We start from the raw sequence: 22,279 nt of genomic DNA, 5'->3' as shown, positions 1-22,279 counted from the left end.
TCATCATCATCATTGACATCATCATCAGAACTCCTCCTCCGGTCCCCCTTGCATCACCAGCGAGCGCTATTCTTATTCCTATTCATGACGTCAGCGGACAAATCACATTCCAGAACGGCCCCTCCACTATATAAAGAGGTGATGCAACTCCGAGAGAGGGAAAGAAAGAGAGTGAGAGGGGAGCGGAGCGGGCAGAGTGCGGGCAGCTCGGAGCCGACCCTTTGTCTGGCATTCTTCCCTTATAGTGCAGCTCTGACAGGCGGCAGGTAAGAGGGCACCGCTCCTGTGTTGGGGGGTCTCCTTGTCTTCTCCACACCCCAAACTTTTCCCATCACTTTCTACAGCTGGTAGGAGTCCCCGACTGACCCCCCCTCCATCCGGAGCTCCTCACCTTCTACCCGGAACAATGGAGCCCCCCCCCCCCCACCATACTTTATACAACTTTCCAGCTGTGTGACCTGACATAGCCCGACACGGGACTTACCTAATACTCTGCCAGGGACTTACCTACTACATACCTACTCCTCTGCCAGGGACTTACCTACTCCTCTGCCAGGGACTTACCTACTACCTACTCCTCTGCCAGGGACTTACCTACTACCTACATACTCCTCTGCCAGGGACTTACCTACTACCTACTCCTCTGCCAGGGAATTACCTACCTACTCCTCTGGCAGGGACAAACCTACTACCTACCTACTCCTCTGCCAGGGACTTACCTACTACCTACCTACTCCTCTGCCAGGGACATACCTACTACCTACCTACTCCTCTGCCAGGGACTTACCTACTACCTACTTACTCCTCTGCCAGGGACTTACCTACTACCTACATACTACTCTGCCAGGGACTTACCTACTACCTACTTACTACTCTGCCAGGGACTTACCTACTAACTTCTCCTGGCAGGGACTCACCTACTACCCACTCCTGCCAGGGACTTACCCACTCCTGCCAAGGACTTACCTACTACCCACTCCTGCCAGGGACTTACCTACTCCTGCCAAGGACTTACCTACTCCTGCCAGGGACTTACCTACTCCTGCCAAGGACTTACCTACTACCTACTCCTGCCAGGGATTTACCTACTACTTCCAAATACCTACCTACCCCTGCCAAGGACTTGCCTACGAACTACCTACTCCTCTGCCAATGACTTACCTACTACTTCCAAATACCTAACCCTGCCAAGGACATACCCCTGCCAGCAACTTACCTACCCTTTCCAAGGACCTACCTGTCTCTTCTGTCTCATACTTTATACGAACATCACTGATTGTGGGGCTTATTAAGAGCATGTAGAGTAATTAAATAATGTGACTGGCTTATTGTTGTATGTTGTTGTTGTTGTTGTTATTATTATTATTATTATTATTATTAGTATATGTGTATAAGTTTAGAAGTATGGAAATGCCTCCACTAGATTAATATTACTAATCTTGGAGAATTTCTCTGCTTATTATTATTATTTTTTTTCATTATTATTATTATTTCAATTAAGGTGTCAACAGAATGGCACTGCCTTCACTTTTGTTATCACTGATATTAATCATAGAGGATTTCACTGCTTATTCTTCCTCTTCGTAATAATAATAATAATGATAATACTTATTATTATTATTATTGTTGTTGTTGTTGTTGTTATTATTATTATAGTTGTTATTATTATTAGTATTATTGTTTTTAATATTATTCTTTAGAGTAGTGATGTGAGGGTCTCAGTTCACACAGTAATTGGTAGCAAACAACCACATTTATTATAACTAGTTCTCATTGATTGTCTATGTATTTTTTTGCCCACTGTATATATGTATCATCTAGAAGCAAAGTATGTTTTTTGTACACCGATAATATTTACATACTTGGGATAACGATCCCTCATAAATCGTTACTGGAGATGTAAATCCCGGGATGTAGAGGATGTGGGTGTCAGACTGATCTGTTTATAATCATATAGATTACATAGAGCGACTTATTGTGTATTCAGGGTGTTACTTTTGTGTTTTGTAGTTTTCTTTGTTACGGCTGAGCGGTCGGTGTATTAAGTTGTGTTCGGTGTATGAGGTTGTGTTCGGTGTATGGGGTTGGGATGATTCGGGTTCTTGTTTGTCGGTCAGGACATGGAGAATCCTGAGGACAGAAGCAGTGGAGGGAGAATGGGATGTAGTAGTTGAGATGTTGGGGGTAGTAGTGGTGGATAGTGATTGGTGTAGGTAGTCGGGGTGTGTAGTAGATGGTGTGTGGCTCGGTGTCTCCTCTAGCAGTGATCGGTGTGTGTGGCCGGATAGGTGAGATCTCCTCTCCTCTCCTCTGGATGGGAAGTCACCATTCTGATGAAATGCTCTGAAATACTTTCAGTTCTCACACGTGACTTTACACCGATCGCCAAAAGGTGGCGTCACATTCCAGAGTGAGAGAGTGAGACACCCAGGGCCGTCTTTACCGCAGGGCAAATGGGGCAGGTGCCCTGGGCCCTGTCTCTGATGGGGGCCCAAAGCAACCCCCTTTAAAAAAAAAAAAAAAAAAAAAATTTTTTTTTTATTTTTATTTTTTTTAGGGGTCCGGAGGCCCCCAGGGGCCCGGAGGCCCCAGGGCCCCAGATGGCAACCCCCCTTTTTTTTATTTATTTTTAAATAATTATTATTTTTTTTTAATATATTTTTATTTCTTATTAAAGCGACAATTTTTTTTATGGGTTTTTTTATGGGTCCCCAGGGGCCCGGAGGCCCCCAGGGCCCCAGATGGCAAGCCCCAGGGCCCCAGATGGCAACCCCCCTTTTTTTTATTTATTTTTAAATATATATATTTTTTTTTTAATATATTTTTATTTCTTATTAAAGGGACAATTTTTTTATGGGTCCCCAGGGGCCCGGAGGCCCCCAGGGCCCCAGATGACAACCCCCTTTTTTAATATAAAAAAACCTTTTTTATATATTTCTTTATTTCTTTTATATATATATATATATATATATATATATATATATATATATATATATATATATATATATATATATATATATATATGTTATTATTATTATTATTATTATTATTATTATTATTATTATTAAAGGACCCAGAGGTCCCCAGGGATATTATTATTATATATTATTATTTTTTTTTCTTTATTTTTTTTATATATATATATATATTTTTTTATTAAAGGGCTCAGAGGTCCCCAGGTGGCAAACACCCTTTATTTTTTTTATAAATGTTTATTTTTTTTATTTGTGTTTATATATTTATTTATTTTTTATTAAAGGGCCCAGAGGTCCCCAGGGCCCTGGATGGCAACCCCCCCTTTTTTTTAAATAAATGTTTCTTTTTTATATATATTTTTTTATTTTTTATTAAAGGGCCCAGAGGTCCCGGATGGCAACCCCCTTTTTTTTGTAATTTATTTTTAATAAAAAAAAATTATTAAAGGGCCCAGAGGTCCCCAGGGCCCCAGATGGCAACCCCCTTTTTAAAATATATGTTTTATATATATTTTTTATTTCTTTTTTTCTTTTTATTAAAGGGCCCAGAGGTCCCCAGGGCCCCGGATGGCTACACCCCTTTTTTTATATATATTTTTCTTTATTTCTTTCTATATTTCTTTTTTTGTAAAGGGCCCACCGTTTCTACATTTGCGGCAGCCCCCCCCTGCTTCTCAATTTAAGGCGGCAGCACCCCCCCATCCCGGTTCTCTGCTCCAGGGGGCCCATGCCTGAAACTGTGTAAGTGGCCCCATAATTTCTGATGGCGGCCCTGCCGCCCGTTAAGCCCCTGTGCTACCCACAAATCAGGCTGAAAATCATCAGCGGCACGCAGCCAGTGACAGTACTGCTTCCCTTCCCAGTGTTTTAAAATGTACAGCACCCCTGGCTTCCCTTTAGACGTGCACTTCTCCCTTCCTGCCACTGGGTGCTGCTTGTATATAAAAGTGAATTAGAATGTGATTTTATAACATCCCCAGTTTGCTCTTCCCGAGGCTGACTTCTTCATGTCCTGCTCCTCAAGGTATGTCACTGTTTGCTAATCTATATTGTAAATAGAAGTTTTCTGTAGAGTGTGCCCAAAGTCTTTATAATATTTGATGATTCACTGCAGGTCTGGTCAGTGTTTTAAAAAGTTCCTCTATTTTACACATGGCATGGCATGGGGGTCACAGCACCGTCTGTCCATTCTGTATTAGCACCATGGGACGCCATGCCATGTGTAAAATAGAGGAACTCTTTAAATCACAGACCAGACCTGCAGTCCAGGCTGAGTAAGGTCTCAGAGCACATGGCATTACTGTATGTATTTAACTGCTTGATGGGCTTATTTTGGGCCTGGCTGGTTCACATGTATGTGTTTTGGCGGCCCACATTTGCGCAGGCACAGCAGCCCATTCATTTGAATGGGCTGCCATGCCTGCGTTTCCTGCAAAGAAAAGTGCATGCCTCATGTAATAGGCTGCGCACACGGCACGTCCATGCCCATCAAACACTGAAATACAGCACTGTCTGTCCATTCTGCTGTCTGCTGTGACTTATCTGCAGTTCTCGCACTGTCAAACTTGCTGCATTTTTAGATGTTTAGGTCACGCTTTTAAAAACACAGTGCGTTTGTGTGTGCAAGAACTGCAGGTAAGTAGTATGGTGCAAAAGCAGAATGGATTTAAAGGCAACTGTATTTTTAAAATGCTGAATGCACCTTTTTTCTGCAGGAAACAAAGGCATGGCAGCCCATTCAAATCAATGGGCTGCTGTACCTGCACAAATGAGGACTGCCAAAACACATACATGTGAACCAGCCAGGCCCAAAATAAGCTGGAGGGGGGCCCCAAAAAAATGTTTGCCCAGGGCCCAAACCATATTAAAGACGGCCCTGGAGACACCTCACCCCTCCCCGAGTCCTCCGACCTCAATACACACCGGAGGAGGACACCGGGATCTATGGGACTGAATATCCTAAGTGACAGATATATTATATCCCCTCATCTGTATACAGATCTGTACAGGGGCGTCACACTCTCTTTCTTTCTTTCTTTCTTTCTTTCTTTCTTTCTTTCTTTTTCTCTTTCTCTCTCTCTCTCTCTCTCTCTCTCTCTCTCTCTCTCTCTCTCTCTCTCTTTTCTTTTCTTTTCTTTTCTTTCTTTCTTTCTTTCCTTTTCTCTTTCTCTCTCTCTCTCTCTTTCTTTCTTTCTTTTTCTCTCTCTCTCTCTTTCTCTCTTTCTTTCTCTCTTTCTTTTTCTCTCTCTCTCTCTCTCTCTCTCTCTCTCTCTCTCTCTCTCTCTCTCTCTCTCTCTTTCTCTCTCTCTTTCTCTCTTTCTTTCTTTTTCTTTCTTTCTTTTTCTTTCTTTCTCTCTCTCTCTCTTTCTTTCTCTCTTTTTTTTTTTCTTTCTTTCTCTCTCTCTTTCTCTCTCTTTTTCTTTCTTTTTCTCTCTCTCTCTCTTTTCTTCTTTTTTTTTTTTTCTTTATTTCTTGTTCTCTCTCTTTCTTTCTTTCTTTCTTTCTCTCTCTTTCTTTCTTTCTTTCTTTCTTTCTTTCTTTCTCTCTCACTTTTTCTCGTGCTCTATTTCTCATCTCTTTCTTGTGTCCCCTTTCTGTCATTTTTGATACTCAGTGACATTGATCGCTGAGTGTGTCTATTTCTCTCTTTCTTTCTTTCATTTTTTCCCTCCCTCTCTCTAATTCTTGTGTCTGACTCCTGTAACTTCTCATAATTAATGCCATTGTGGAACTTTCTTTCTTTCTTTCTCTCTTTCTTTCTTTCTCTCTTTCTTTCTTTCTCTCTTTCTTTCTCTCTTTCCTTCTTTCTTTCCTTCTTTCTTTCCTTCTTTCTTTCTCTCTTTCTTTCTTTCTCTTCCTTCCTTTTTTTTCTTTCACTTTCTTTTTTCTCTTTCTTGTGTCTGCCTTCTGTCACTTATGAAAATCTAGTGCCAGTGTGACTCTTTCTTTCTCTCTCTCTCTCTCTCTCTCTCTCTCTCTCTCTCTCTCTCTCTCTCTCTCTCTTGTCTGTCTTTTGTCACTTATGACTCTTTCTTTCTTTCTTTCTTTCTTTCTTTCTTTCTTTCTTTCTTTCTTTCTTTCTTTCTTTCTTTCTCCATCTCTGTCTCTCTTTCCGCCCCCCCACCCCTTTCTCTCTTTAATTTTTTTTTCTCCTACCACCCCCCCCCCCTCTCCTTTTCTTTTTTGCTTTCTTTTATTGTAACTGTAACTCAGGATATGCAGTTTTATACTTTCTTTATGATAGAAATATATTCCTGAAAAAAAAACATACTGTACAATTGTAAGCTATATACCATCAGAAATAATATTGTATTTGCGTTCTGTTTATATTTCCTTTGGATATAATTAATTACATATCATATTTATAAATAGGATATAATGGGTATATTTATCTCAATCTTAGAAAAGACAAGACCTGAATAATAATGTGGATGAAAAGATCTGTCCCTCAGTAATAGATCCTCTGGGGGATCAATTAATAAATCTTTACATTGTGTAGGATGTAATCAGCTGTAGTGACGCATGGCCTTAGGTGTATATCTGTACATGTCATGAAAATGAGGTTGCTGGAGAGTAAATACAAGTTTTATTGCCTGGGACCTAACTTTTATCAGGTATGTTTAACCTGCCACTCAGCAATCTTTTGTATTTACAGATCCAGCAGTTTATGTAGTGAGATAAGTGAGAGTACAAAGTATATATCACAGCAATACAAGTATACAAAGTATATCGCACACCAATACAATTATATAAAGTATACCTCACATCAATACTTGTGTACAAGGTATAACTCACAGACACAGTACAAGTGTACAAAGTACTGTACATCTCACACCAATACCAGTGTACAAAGTATTGTACACTAATACAAATGTACACAGTATATCTCCCACCTATACTAGTGTACCCAGTATAGCTCACACCGATACCAGTGTACCCGGTATAGCTCACACCGATACCAGTGTACCCGGTATAGCTCACACCGATACCATTGTACCCGGTATAGCTCACACCGATACCAGTGTACCGGTATAGCTCACACCGATACCAGTGTACCCGGTATAGCTCACACGATACCAGTGTACCCGGTATAGCTCACACCGATACCAGTGTACCCGGTATAGCTCACACCGATACCAGTGTACCCGGTATAGCTCACACCGATACCAGTGTAGACGGTATAGCTCACACCAATACCAGTGTACATGTTATAGCTCACACCAATACCAGTGTACATGTTATAGCTCACACCAATACCAGTGTACATGTTATAGCTCATACCAATACCAGTGTACCCAGTATAGCTCACACTGATACCAGTGTACCCGGTATAGCTCACACCAATACCAGTGTACATGTTATAGCTCACACCAATACCAGTGTACATGTTATAGCTCACACCAATACCAGTGTATTATGTGCTTACATAAAGGTGATTGCAGTGATTTTTACTTCTGCTTGTGTTAAAAATAAAACCCGGAGGGGGGTTCACACATGTAACCTTTTGTGTAGATAACATTGTTTCTTCTTCACTGTTTGTCACATTTGACGATTTGTGATGTGACAGTTCTTGCAGTCTTTATGTGAACTGACATGGAAAGGACAAATGGATGTCTTGGTGGTTGCATAAGTCATTATTTTGTTCACTTTTGTGTGAATGTTGTGCAAGGTAAAGCGGAATAGATAGTTCCCTTATGTGCGGACGTATGGCCAAAGACTTGTGTGGCTTACCGAATGAGAACGGGTTGGGGACATCTATGACGTTTTCTATGTGAAAGGTTAGTTATGTCAAGTCACTTCCCTTTCCCACCGTGTAGATCAACCATTCCCAGCCAGGGTTCCTCATTATACTAGGGGTTCCTCCAGAGATTGTTGGGAGATCCTTGTGCTGTGATGTGCAATAGTCATCCCACCACAGGGGTCACTGTGGTTACATTTTCATGCTGTAGACTTGCAGACCTCTTGCTGTAGACTCACCATTGCAACTTTGCTCTTGATAGAAACTTGCCACGCAAATTTGCTACAAATTGGCAGTGAAAATGTGCAGCAAGTTAACAGACTTGCAATTTAAAGGGGAAGTAAACCCTCTGTAACGAAACTAAAAAAATAAATACCCTGCAAGACAAAGACATAATCGCATATTATAGCATACTAGCTCATTATGAAGTACTTACCTGAGATCGAAGCCCCCGCAGCCGTCCTCGTTCGCCTCCTCCATCGCCGCCATAATACCCAGAGTGACTACCGGGTATCGCGGCTCCAGCGATGTGACTGGCTGGAGCCACGAAGACGTCACCCCCGTGCATGCTCGTGGGAGCTGGCCACTAACGGTATGTCCCATTCATTAATGGCATGCTCAGTGCGCCTGCGCCGTTGCACACCGTAGAGATCGGTGCTGTCTTTTCTGTAAATATCTCCTAAACCGTGTAGGTTTAGAAGATATTTGTTGCACCTACAAGTAAGCTTTAATCTAGGCTTACCTGTAGGTATACAGTAAGTGGTCTGTAAGGGTTTGCAACCACTTTAACGCTGCCACAAATTTGTGGCAAGTTATCCTTGCTATCTGTAATTCTGAGCAGCCCTATTAAGGGGGCACCCTTCCCACTAGCCACCAATGCACAGGGTATTTTTCCCACCGATCTCCAATGAATTGGTTTTGGAAGGGTTCCTCTAGAACAGGGGTCTCCAAAATTTCTAAAGAAAGGGCCAGTTAACTGTCTTTCAGACTTTAGGGGGGCCAGATTGTGCCCAGTGGGAGTAAATAATGCCAGATCTTAGGTATTAGGAATAGTGCCCCATTTTTGTTGTCTCTGGAAGGAATTATGCCCCATTGTTGGTGCCATCTGAAGGACTAGTGCCCCATTGTTTGTATCAGTTGATGGGATAGTGCCCAATTGTTGATTTCAGTGGAAGGAATAGTGTTCCATTGTTGGTGTTGGTGGCAGGAATTATGCCCCATTGTTGGTTTCAGTGGCAGGAAAAATGCCTCAAGGGCCAGATAAAGACAATCAAAGGGCCACATCTGGCCCCAGGGCCGCAGTTCGGAGACCACTGCTCTAGGATAAAAAAAAAAGTCTGGAGCAGATTGACAGGCTTATGAGCAAGGTGTAAAGCTGGCCGCACACTTTGCAATCTGTGAAATCTTCTTTAGATCTACCAACAGCTTTATCATACCTCCCAACATTCTGAGATGGGAATGAGGGACACCTATCGGCAAAAGTATGCAGGCATAGGACACACCCCTTGCCACACCCCCTTATAGGAGAATTGTACAAAAAATAAGGATTGGTTAAACCCACAAGTGCTCTTTTACCACTACTATTCCTTTATATTGGCTTTTGGAATTTACAAATGCAGCAATTTAGAAATCAGATGAAAGGTTTAGCTCTGGGAAACACTTTTTGATAAATAAAAAGTGTTTTTTATATTCAACTATATAGATCAGACCAAAATGAGGGACAAATGAGGAGGAATGAGGGACAGAGGGACATTGCTCCAAATCAGGGACAGTCCCTCGAAATCAGGGACAGTTGGGAGGTATGGCTTTATATTACTCAGGCTACAAATAGAATGGTCTGTTTAGGAAGGGCGTCTGCTAAGTAGTTTTGGTAGATCTAAAGCAGAAAGTATAGAGTTTGAAATATCAGGTGTTTGGCTAGTTGAGGGTGAATAACTCATAGGGCCAGATCCACGTAGATAGGCGTAACTTTAAATGGGCGTAGTGTATCGTAGTAACGCTACGCCGCCGCAAATTTGAGAGGCAAGTGCTGTATTCACAAAGCACTTGCCTCTAAAGTTACGGCGGCGTAGTGTAAATCTGCTGGCGTAAGCGCGCCTAAATCAAATGAGGAACAGGGGGGCGTGTTTTATGTAAACTAAGCATGACCCCACGTAAATGACGCTTTTTTCGTACGGCGCATGCGCGCGGATGCTCAGTATCACGTCGAATTTTCAAATTAAATTACGCCCGCTCAATGCCTAGACGACGTGAACGTAATTTACGCAAAGCCCTATTCGCAAACGTTTTACGCAAACGACGTACACGACGGAAAAATCGAAGCTGGCCCGACGTCCATACTTAACATTGCGTACGCCTCATAGAGCAGGGGTAATTATACACCGGAAAAAGCCTTAGGCAAACGACGTAAAAAAATGCGCCGGGCGGACGTACGTTTGAGGATCGGCGTATCTAGCTAATTTGCATATTCAACGCGGAAATCGACGGAAGCACCACCTAGCGGCCAGCGTAAATATGCACCTAAGATCCGACGGCGTATTAAGACGTACGCCAGTCGGATCTAGCCCACATTGAGGCGTATCTTGTTTTGTGGATAGAAAACAAAGATATGCTGGCGCATCGTAGAACTTACGCGGCGTATCAATAGATACGCCGCCGTAAGTTCTTCGTGGATCTGGGCCATAGTATCCAATCAGATCTCATATTTAAATTATAATATTTCCGATACAGGATACAGGATATGGTGGCAGAAGGAAGGTCCATGTGAATTTATTGGGATGAAGAGATTTTAGAGAAATCTCAAGAATTTAGAAGCACAGCAAAGAAATGAAGGAGAATATTGCGTGTCATGGTGACTGATCTTTCCTCACCTGGTGATGTCAGTGGCTTTTATACTCATTCCTTTTCCTTATTGCTGTCACCGCTAGTTGCAGGCAGATTGCATGATGCCCTTTGGTGACACAACACATTCTAAAGCAGATTCTTTTCCTGGAAATGACACTGCTTCCTGGTTCATTCATTATCTGTACAAAGGAGGGTCAGCTTATTTTTGGCCCTCCGATTCTGGAGCTGTTCCAAGACTGAGCGTGACCACCGGCCTCACCAAGACCTGCTGGGACCTGTGGTACCTCCACGGCTTCAGGGCATCAAGTCACCCCACCCTATTCTGCATAGCAGTAGTCAGGTCAGGTTGCTGCAGGACGCAGCTGGGTCACTGAGGCCATGAACTGACTGACTGTTTAACATTAACCTGATGTCATCATGATTTGTCATGCGCTGCCAGCCAGCATAGCCAAGTGACGACTTAAAGGGTGACTCCAAGCAAATGACCAAACAATATACAGATGAAGCAAATATTTGGGATCAACTTTCTGTGCTATATAACTCCATAAGGAGGGTGATAAAGTCTACAGAGCTTGCAATTCTGAAGACTTCACCCACTGCGCTGCCTTCTGCTGCCACTTGCACCCTAAATGAACCTCATTTTGCTTTTAAACCCCACCCAGTTCTCAGTTTATTTAATTAAAATAACCTAATTGGGTTGAATGATTCTTTAGTAAATAAACCATATTTTTTTAGAATTTTTTAAAAACATTTAAAGGGAAGCTCTCTGAGTATAAATATGGGAGAAGCCATTAATGTGTTTTTTTTTTTTTTTTGAAGGAGCAGGCTCCAGGGTTTGTCATCCTGATCCTGACACCTGATATACATATGCTTACTCCAGGTCATAGGCCAGGCAAGTGAAGGATGTTGAGCTTGATTGTCCTGGAGTAAGGCTAACAAGTAGGCTTTTGGCAGTTGACTTATTTCTATTCTTACTGATTCCCAGTGAAGTGACCCTGTCATAAAATAAAAAAAGCTTCAAATAAGGTTACCGCTAAAAGAAGACTGTGAATACTTACCTTTCCCCATAGTTGTGCGCACAGGGTGTGCCGGGTGAGCCTGGGCACACCCTAATCACCCCATGTGCATTAGCATTATTGCTCTGTGTGGAAGTGGGAAGACGGGAAAGATCTTACCAGCTCTGCCATAAGAGAAGTACTAATACACTACTCTTTCACTGCGCTGTCTGGGAGATTAATGTGCCAGGGCCATATACAGTGGAACCTCGGATTGCGAGTAACACAGTTAACGAGCGTTTCGCAATACAAGTACTGTATTTTAAAAAATCGTGACTCGGTTTGCGAGTGTCTCGCAAAACGAGCACGATTCAGGCCAAAGCGGTGTGCAGCTTTTGGCCTAAAGTGGGGGGGTGCCAGAGCTGAGCAGAGCGTCGCCGATCGGAGCCGATCGGCGTCGTGCGGAAAGGCCAGAGGACAGCACGGCTGACCTCGGCAAATGTCGGGTAGGAAGTCTTTCCGAGATTTGCAGAGGTCAGCCGAAGTGTCCTCAGGCCTTTTCGGCGGTTTCCAAGGCTCTCATGCGCCCCCCGCCTCTGGCTGTATGCGGTATTGCATCCCATTGAAGTCAATGCGGAACAAATTATTTTCCTTTCCATTAACTTCTTCTGATTTCTGTTGAAATCCATAGGGAAACCAACATTTCAGGGAGTGTCGATCTCCTGGGTCCCCCCAAAGCTCTCACTAGTTCTGTCCTCTGACCGCCACCCATTATAGGACACAGCAGAAACATGGAGGTTAGCGGGAGATGTGGGGGACCCAGGAAATCGACATTCTCAGAAGTTTCCTATGGATTTTAGCGAAATATTTTACTGAATGAAGCGATGTTCTATCAGCATGGGCAGTGGGAAAGGTAAGTACTGATTTTTTTGGTTTTTTTTACGTATATTTATTATGCCTTTTTTTTTTTTTTTAAGAGGGTCACTTTAAATAAGTTTTTTCAAGGGCTGAAAAATAATACAACCTTGAGGGTCACAATAGCTTTCCGTGCCCTCCGATCCGTGCCCTCCGACGCCAGTATAGGCTGTAGCTTCCCGACAGGCAATGAGCCAAATCTCGCTCACCTCTTGTTTACATTAAAACAGACCTCTGAGCAGAATAAATAGTTTAATTGGTGATCTGACCCTAAAAATAACATTGTTGTGTAATTATAAGCCAAACGCTATTTATACATCTACTAAACTTTGTACTTTGTATCATTGCGAGCAGCAAAAAGCTTTCAGCCGTAGTTGTCATTGCTGACGTATTTTTTTTTTTCCAAGCTAGAAAAACAAGATATACAGCTTATTATTACACAGTGCAGCCAGATAAGTTATCTAAGTTTGGAAGACTGGACCAAGCTTCGAGACATTGTCTGTAGCATTTAGTCAGTTATTTTTTTGCCATAGAATGAGATGAAACCGGATTGGTTGTTACGAGACACTTTTGCTTGTAAAATTTTGTATTTTTTTTATTCAAGAAATCTTCTTTCCTTATTTTACAAGCCAATGCATGGATGTACTGACCATTTTTAGTCTGTTGTCACATGGGCGAATTTGTAGCATAGAATAATCGGTGCTACAAAACGCTAATGCCAGTGATTACCAGCGATTTTCACATTTAATCGTTAGAGTCGCTGGTGCTACAGCATTGGGTTCTGCTCCGCTACAAATCAATCTCCTTCAGCAATTAGTAGCTAACCTAAACCTACAGGTGAAAGCCGAGTGTTGAGTAGGGCGGCCTATTCATTTCAATGGGCTGCCCTATGTGCTAGAAAATGGAAAAGATCCTTTTCCAAAAACACACAGAACCATACAGGGCTGCGGAACGCGTGAAATCGACACACGTTAGCAGATGCGTGGCGGTGCCATTCACATATAACATGTCTGCTAGGGCAGCTTATTTCTGTGCGTGTCAGGAAAGTGCACGATTATGCGCGCATTCTTCCGCCAACGTGCAGTAGTGTGAACCTAGCCTTAGAGGTGGATGAAGAATGATTGTCTATATAGTTTTTGGCAATAAATGCTTCTAAAAATTGAAGAGTTAGCAATTTCATAGAAACTCATTATGAATTTCTTAGCAGGAAATTGTGACTACAAAATGGGAGGCAGGGAAATCATTGTGAAAAAGATTGCTGGTGTGACATCAGCCTTTGGGCTCTTTCACACCGCTCACGTCCGCCTGCCAGTTTTTTTGGCGCCCCTCTATAGAGCTGCGGATGTCAGCGGTGACATGCCCGCTGACATCCAACCTGTTCCGATCCGCCAAAGTGTGACGGAGGAAAAACCTACTTTTCCATCCGTCTGGCGGATCTGATCGGGTGAACCACGGACAGGTGGTTCCGTGTTCATCCGATCCCCCCCATAGGGGAGAGCGGAGAAAAGGCAGGACGGTCTCTGTACAGTGTGCGGGGACCGCCCTGTCATCCGCCGGCTCAGCGGGGATCAACGGAGCGATCCCCGCTGAGCAAGCGGAGGTTCACGGGGCGGATCATTACTGATCCGCCCCATGTGAAAGGGGCCTTACTGTTTACCAGTTTAGAACAGTAAGATCATCAAAATGTGGTTTCTAATTGGTTACATTTTCACATCCTTAAAAAAATATACCGTATATACTGTAGTATAGGCCGAGTTTTTCAGCACATTTTTTTGTACTGAAAATTCCCCCCTCGTTTTATACTCGAGTCACCTTTTTGCGCCTGATCTCCCGGACTTTGGGGACCCGATGCCGGCTCTTCCTGTACAAGTGTACAAAGTTTGTTGTCCGGAGGACCTACAACCAGGGAGCAGTGATTCTTTTTTTTTTTTTTCCATAGACTTCCATGTTAAACCGTAATTTTTTCTGGTGACTTTGGGGACCCAGTACCGGCCAGTCGTAGGTCCCCTGGACCCAGAACTTGGTACACATGTAGCCCCATTTCTCCTCTACAAGTGTGCAAAGTTTGTTGTCATAGACTCCAATGTTAAACGTCAGTCTAGTCATGGGCACAGTGAGGCATGGACACAGTGAGGCAAAGTGAGGCACAGTGGGGCATGCAGATGCACACCCCAGGCTTATACTCGAGTCAATACGTTTTCCCATTTTTTTTTGTGGTAAAATTAGGTGCCTCTGCTTATATTTGGGTCGGCTTATACTCAAGTATATACAGTATATATTTTCCTATTTAGGAAACAGGTTTAGGGCTTTTTATGTGCAATATTACTTACTTAACCTTACTTACACTTACCCTTAGTAGTCTGTTTAGTTAGGAATGGTAAAGTTCCTCCAGTGGTCTCCCCCCCCCCCCCCCCCTGGCTGCCTTTGTTAATTTTTCATTTGATTGAGTGAGGGGAGACTGAGGCTGTGTCTTATTTTTTATTTGGTTAAGGGGAGACTGAGTGTCCTGTTTCTGATAGTTTAGAGCAGTTAGCGGAGGAGATTTCCAGAGTACATACACTGCATTATACATTAAAGTATAACTTTCTTTTTAGTTTTGGATAGACTGGAAAGGTATTAGAACACTTGTCCATTTCAGAGATTCTTCTTCTCTATGTGTCTTGTTTACCATTATCATTGAAAGTGAAAGTAAAAGAAAATCCCAAATTTGAGGTTGTCCCCAGAAAAGTAACAGAGGGGAAATCTTTCAATGGGGACACTAGTTTTTTGTGACTTGGGGGTCCCCAAGGAATTCCCTTAACTTGCAGGGATTTCCTCTCACTTCTGTTTGGCTAAGGGACTGGAACGTGAAGGGAAATCTCAGATGGCGGAAAAAAGCCTGACGGGGGTTATAAGTTTCCGTTGCTCTATCCAAAATAAAGAAATACGTTTTGCCTATAGTTCTACTTTAATAGAAAGCTTCAAGTAACAGTAAGCTTGCCAATGGCTATTTCCATCTGCTCAAAAATGTAACTATCTTTTAATTAGGAGAGGTATTTAAAGGAGTACTTTAGCACACATTAAATATCATAGATGCGAAGGGGAGTCATTTTGCATTTCTAAAATGTTGAATATGTGTTTTGCCCTTAGAAAAATGATGCTCCAACACCCAGGACAAGGTTCAGCTGTGGAAGTCAGCGCAACCGCCATTGTCCCATGCCTGTCTCCAACGATGACATTTGCATTTGAAGACTTCACCAACTTGACGCCTCTTGTTAAAGAAGAACTGAGGTTCACCATCCAAAACAAGCGGATCCGCGCACCTTGCACATTGGACAGCGTCGTGGTCGCAGAAAGGCCCATAGAAATGACAATGGCTAAGACAGAGGTAAGCTATGTCTATGGTTGGATTTTAGGGTTGTCAGGGAGAAATGGTTACTTTTGTGGTCTTTCCAAAGAGGCATTCATATTTAAATGGCAATACCCAGAAAATGGCTAAATTTACAGTGGGGGTGATTTACTAAAATTGATGCACATAGAATCTAGTGCAGCTGTGCATAGCAACCAATCAGCTTCTAACTTAAGCTTGCTCAATTAAGCTTTGAAAATAAAGCCAAGAAGCTCATTGGTTACTATGCACAGTTGGACCAGATTCTGTGTGCACCGGTTTTAGTTATTCTCCCCCAATGTTTGATGCTTTTCTCGCCTAAAAATGTAGATTAACATTAAGTTCCCAATTAAATAATTCACTTTCTTACAAGAGAACCTATCACTGTACTCTTAGTGGGTAAAGTGACTATAATTTCTTTAAAGGATCCGCCTACTCAAAGCTGCAGTCTAGTGAGATGACTTTCTGTTATTCGAGTGGCTCTAGCTGTGGGTTCCCCTTATTGGAGTTCCAACTGCCCTCCCCCATGAAATCTCAATTCTCTTACGTTATATGATCTAAAAATCCAAAAGACTCCTGTGTTTAGACCACACCGCAGGTAATCAGTGTTGAGAACTTGGGTGCAGAGCTTGCAGAGTCTTCCCGAAATATGTTGCCTCTTCTTTTAGAGTTAGACTACATTGACCATAAACGTGTTTCTGTTTTTTTAGCGGACAAATCCTGTGATTAACCAAAAACAAAATCCAATATCTGTTAACTGCTGGTTGTTGAACAACTTTTGGGTGTCAGTGTTCTATTGGGAGAATATCTGGAACTTATGTAGACATGTCCTTATTTTTTTATTTCCCAGTTTGTGCCAGAAGAAGATGATAGGAAGAAGAGGAGAAGAGAGAGGAACAAGGTCGCAGCTGCAAAGTGTCGAAATAAAAAGAAGGAGAAAACAGAATGCTTGCAGAAGGTGAGTGTACATAGAGGTCAGCACATATCACACCTTCCCACCATTCTAATGAGAATAAACACGCAATAATTTATCATAAGGCTAAAAGTATACCTAAAGGAATTTTTTTTTTAAAACTTTTGGATAGAGTAGAGATGGATTAGAACACCTAATAGGTTTTTATTGCTGTCTGTGTCCCCATTAGGGAGAATCACCCATTCTACTTGTCCTGTATACCATTATTATAGAAAGTAAATGAAAATCCCAAATTTTGGGTTGTCCCCAGAAAAGTAATAGAGGGAAAATCTTCCAATGGAGACACTAGTTCTGCTGACCTGGAGGCCCCAAGAATTCCTTTAATTTGAAGGTATTTCCTCTCACTTCCTGTTTTGGTTATGGGAGAGGAAGTGAATGTAAAGCCTCATACACGCGATCTGACTTTTCCATGGATTTTTATCCAAAGGACGTTGGCCGTGAACTTGGTTAGCATACACACGGCAGGACTTTTTCAGTCAACTTTCACCAAATCACGTGGTTTTTCAGCTCTTTACCGCCACCCCGTGGGCAACATCTGCTATTGTTGTCTGATCTTTAGTTTTGGTTCTGAGCATGCGTGTTTGGACTTTAGTCTGATGCACTTGTGTACTCACGATAGAATTTTGCTCCATCAGACGTTTGTTGCCGGAAAGTTTGTCTGTTCTCACAGGGAACATTTGTCAGATGAAAAAGTTTGTCCGATGGAGCGTACACACGGTCGGATTGTCTGATCAAGCAGGTCCGTCGGAGGTTTGTTGTCAAGAAGTCCGATCGTGTGTATGGGACTTAAACCTCCCTAATGGGACACAGATGGCAAAGAAAAAACAACGGGGGGTTATAACTCTCCCGATTTGCCTATAGTTCTACTGAAATGACTACTATACTTTGTAAGAAAATTCAGAATTTTGGAATACTCGGTAAGCTTGTAGCAAGTCAAGAGTTCACATTAAGCCCCTTGATTTTGTATTTCCCCCAACCAATGCAGAATGTCTGTTGACAACAGGTGTGCACTTGTGTACATATGTTAGAATAGTTTGACTTTAACAAGGCTTCGGGGAAGTGTCAGAAAGCAAGAGTCAAGGAGAAGCAAGGAAGCAAAACTGATAAATCAATGTGAACCTGATGAAGAAATAATGTAAAATAACAAATGACTCAGACACACATTTCCCCATTCTCAAGGTCTGAGAAAGGGCCCTATGTGCCTATAAAACATTGATTCTCTATTTTTCCCTGCATGCTTGGGTAAGGTTGTAGGAAAGCTGACCCTCATCCCATGCTTTATGGACATAAGTCAACGAAGGGCATGCATATCTAAAGGGATGCTCTCCTTTGTTAAAACACATGTATACATTAAGCCCCTAAAGGACAACAGTAGAAAGGAGCAAAGAAAAGCGCCCTAGCTGCAGTATCGCTCGATTTACATTGATACATTTAAAGATTAACGTTTTTTTTTTAAGAGCGTAATCGTTTTTCAAATTCCATCATGTCGCTAGGTAGGCTGTCTTTACCTTGTCACTAATTCTGCCTTGTTTCTTCAAATAAGGAATCAGAGAAACTGGAAACTATCAATGCCGAACTGAAAGCCCAAATTGAGGAACTAAAGAACGAGAAGCAGCATCTTATCTACATGTTGAACCTCCACCGACCCACCTGTATTGTGCGAGCACAGAACGGGCGGACCCCGGAGGATGAACGTAAACTCTTCATTCAACAAATCAAAGAAAGCACCCTGCAGAACTTAGTGACGGAGGGTGTGAACTGAGCACCTGTGTGCTGGACTTCAAAATAAACTTGCTGCGGCCCTATGGGAAGCTCAGGGCATCAAACGTGGAATCTTTACCAGGAAAAGTCTACATCAGATGTCTCTGGTTAGAAAGTGGAAGGATGTACCCTTTATAGGATACTGTGAGCTCCTTCCATTTAATGGTGGCTTGGAATCTCCAACAAAAGGAGAATGTACTTTACCTTTAGGAGTTATTACCAGGTTCTATTCACTAGCCGATTGCTGCTTCCTCCTTCAGCAGTCTGATTTGCCTTTTTTACACTTTGTGCAATCAATTTTTTTTCTTAACAGAAACAAAAAGAAAGAACATTTCAGTGTTTTTGGGGGTGATAACATTATCAATAATGGTATGTCACCAATAATGTTTCTGTTCACATCCACGGAAGTATTTTGAGAAAATGGAAACACAATGAACTGCCTTAACTGATCTATTTGGAGACAAAGAATATTTTGCTTGTTTCCTGCTATTTATTTTTTTATGAAAGTCATTTTGCTTTCACCCTCGTTAATTGTCAATGTTGTATTTGTTTTCTGCAAGATCACAACTTTGGGCACTAAAGGTTTCTTTAAGTGTATCTACAGCTTAGATCTACTCAAGGCAACCATTTCCAAAGGTGGACTAATAATATTGAGAGCTTGGTAAGCTGACTAAGACATGTGGAGCAATAGTAAGCCCTCCGGGGTCACAGGGAATGATGGGGTTTATCATTCTGAATATTGGTATACATTTCAAAATGAGTTCTGTTAGGGTATGTGATTTAAAAGTACATTGGAATCATATCACTTTCAGCCCTTTCTAGGCTAGTAGTAAAGGCCAACTTCTCATAACAAAAAATGTTTTTGCTGTTACTGGCAAGCTAAGTAATTTACTGGCTTATTTTTGGATACTTTCGTTGGAAAATATTTCAAATGAAGTAACCAGTTCCCCTCAAATGATAGACACATTTCTCCACTAGAGTCCAGGAGATGTAAAAAGCCAGATGAGGATTTAACTAAATAATACCCACTCTTAGAAATTTAATATTTTTAGTTGAAGTTGGTCTCCATTGACTAGAACTGAAATCATTTAGGTTGGAGTTAGCCTCCATTGACTAGAACCAAAATCATTTAGGTTGGAGTTGGCCTTCATTGACTAGAACTGAAACAATTTAGGTTGGAGTTGGTCTCCATTGACTAGAACTGAAATCATTTGGGTTGGAGTTGGTCTCCATTGACTAGAACTGAAATAATTTAGGTTGGAGTTAGCCTCCATTGACTAGAACCAAAATCATTTAGGTTGGAGCTGGCCTTCATTGACTAGAACTGAAACAATTTAGGTTGGAGTTGGTCTCCGTTGACTAGAACTGAAATCATTTGGGTTGGCGTTGGTCTCCATTAACTAGAACTGAAATCATTTTATTTGGACTTGGCCTCCATTGACTAGAACTGAAATAATTTAGGTTGGAGTTGGTCTCCATTGACTAGAACTGAAATCATTTAGGTTGGAGTTGGCCTCCATTGACTAGAACTGAAATCATTTAGGATGGAGTTGGTCTCCATTGACTAGAACTGAAATCATTTTATTTGGAGTTGGCCTCCATTGACTAGAACTCAAATAATTTAGGTTGGAGTTGGCCTCCATTGACTAGAACTCAAATAATTCCATTTGGAGTTGGCCTCTGTTGACTCTATATTATGTCATAAAGATCCACCAGGGCTGACTGTGAAAAGGTAAACACACGGCTGTTGTCCTTTTTTTTTTTTTTACTTACGAAACACAGGACTTAAATGGTTCCTTCTGACAATGCCTTCGCTCTTCTTTGCTTAAGGTTTCATAATTGTCTTCAGTGCGTTGTAAAGATGCAGGCAGACTATATCTGGTGGTTAACTGTTAAAGAATTGAAAATGCTGAGAGAATTAATCCAAAAAATGTGTAGCCATGGAAGTTGTGTTGTCTGTGGACTCTTGTGTTGTTATACAATGCATTGAAGTCCACTTCTTAGTCATTTTCTCAATTTCTCATCATTCCCAGCATTTGACCCACTTTGATAAACATGGTCACGCAAACGTACTAAAAATAATTTCTTATTGGTTGGTATGGATTACCAGTGCTTAATTATTTTTTTCCCTGAAGAAGCAATGATGTGCAGAGTGTAGCGATACCAACCAACCAATCACATGGCAGTTTACAGTGATCCTGTCATGTATACACAATGATCAGGCTGTAAAAGAACCAAACTTACTTTTCCAGAAGCCTATGTGTTAAAAAGTGGCCTTCCCGATGCTCCTTGCCTGGTTGCTGCATATATTTCACTCTTGGGGGTGTGTAGAATACATTCTCCCCTTCAGCACGTGTAGTTCATCCCCTCAGATTATAAATAGCTGTAGGATGTGCAATCTGGTGGAAGAATCCACAGCGTGCAAAGGGGGTGACCGGTAATCGATACACCTGATGGGGCAAATACAAGTGCAGGTGTGCATTTTTACACACAGGCCACTAGAAAGTGAAGAGCCAGACCCTGTGGTGATGGGGTTACTTTAAGTATTGACGAAACATGCGCTGTGTCTGCAGATTTATTACTTTCACTCTGCATTCGTAAGCAAGAAGACCTCCACATATGTGCATGCATCAGCAGCCTATGTGTTAGTCACCCGTATACAACCGCACCACATCTTCACTTCTTTGCTCCATTATCTTGTGTTTTTATTACCATGCATAATAGTAAAATCACCTTAGCATTAATTAATGTGATTACAGTACCGTGTCACGATCGTGCTCACGTGTGACTTTCTGATGTGCAAGAGAAACCTGCAATAGAAACTGACTGATTTTTTTATTTTTTTTGGATAGGGCAGACCTCTAAATACTTTGCTAGATGAGGCCCCTTAATGCAATACAAAAATAAAAAAGTATTAAACACTTCAGATTACAGCTTAGTATAGCTTGATGGCAATTACAAAAGCTGCACAGACTAGAATTACAGGCTTTGTCTTTTTTTTTTCCGGCGGGTACCAGTCTAAGGAGTGGAATGCTGAGACTTGTAGTGCCCCGCTGGCACATAACCTGATGTACAATAATATACAAAATACCAATATTTGCACCAGTTAGCTGGAGTACAGTATTTGATATTCTATGGCTAGGTTCACATTATCGTGGGTCACAAAATCCGGCACATTCCTGACCTGCAAGCATTATGTGCTGCTCTTTAGCAGACGTGCAGGGGTGCCATTTATTCTTAATCACCCCCCCACGCATCGAAAACATGGTGCATGTTTGCGGGTACCAAACTTAACGGTGTTGCAGCACCATGAGGCTCGATGTGCAGCGATTTAAGGACTTATTTTACTGCATTTCTGATAGAAGGGCAGCCCATTTAAATAAATAGGCTGCCTACACGCAGATTACAAGAATGTGAACCAAGCCTAAGAGCCGGTTCACACTCCCGTGGCGCGATTTCGGGGGGCGACTCTGCAAGTCGTCCTGAGGACGACTTCAGAGGCGACCAGCAAAACGACTTCTGTATAGAAGTCAATGCAGGTCGCCCCGAGCCGCCCCCGAAGTCGTGCAGGAACCTTTTTCTAAGTCGGAGCGAATTGCGTCGCTCCTATTAGAACGGTTCCATTGCATTGAATGGGACGCGACTCGTCAGGCGGCTGAGCCGCCTGGCGAGTCGCCCCAGTGTGAACCGCCTCTCAGGGGTTGATTTACT

At 42.1% G+C, this 22,279-nt stretch overlaps 1 protein-coding gene across 2 annotated transcripts; it reads left to right on the top strand.

Annotated features, from left to right (window-relative positions):
• The first annotated feature begins 48 nt into the window (after positions 1 to 48).
• ATF3 (activating transcription factor 3) lies at positions 49 to 22,035 on the top strand. 2 transcript variants are annotated; one of them, XR_005748769.1, is made up of 5 exons: positions 49 to 266; positions 15,597 to 15,834; positions 16,685 to 16,792; positions 18,351 to 19,660; positions 19,825 to 22,035. XR_005748769.1 is itself a non-coding variant. In XM_040351472.1 (4 exons), the coding sequence occupies exons 1-4, from the start codon at positions 85 to 87 to the stop codon at positions 18,567 to 18,569; spliced, it is 747 nt and encodes a 248-aa protein (XP_040207406.1). In that variant the 5' UTR covers positions 49 to 84; the 3' UTR covers positions 18,570 to 22,035. The 2 variants fall into 2 exon arrangements, 1 of the variants encoding a protein (XP_040207406.1); XM_040351472.1 differs by having other exon boundaries at positions 18,351 to 22,035.
• The last annotated feature ends 244 nt before the right edge of the window (positions 22,036 to 22,279 follow it).

The sequence above is a fragment of the Rana temporaria genome, chromosome 4 (genome assembly GCF_905171775.1).
Source record: "Rana temporaria chromosome 4, aRanTem1.1, whole genome shotgun sequence".
NCBI lineage: Eukaryota > Metazoa > Chordata > Amphibia > Anura > Ranidae > Rana > Rana temporaria.
The sequence above is the reverse complement of the archived record's forward strand: the minus strand, read 5'-3'. Positions and strand labels throughout refer to the sequence as shown.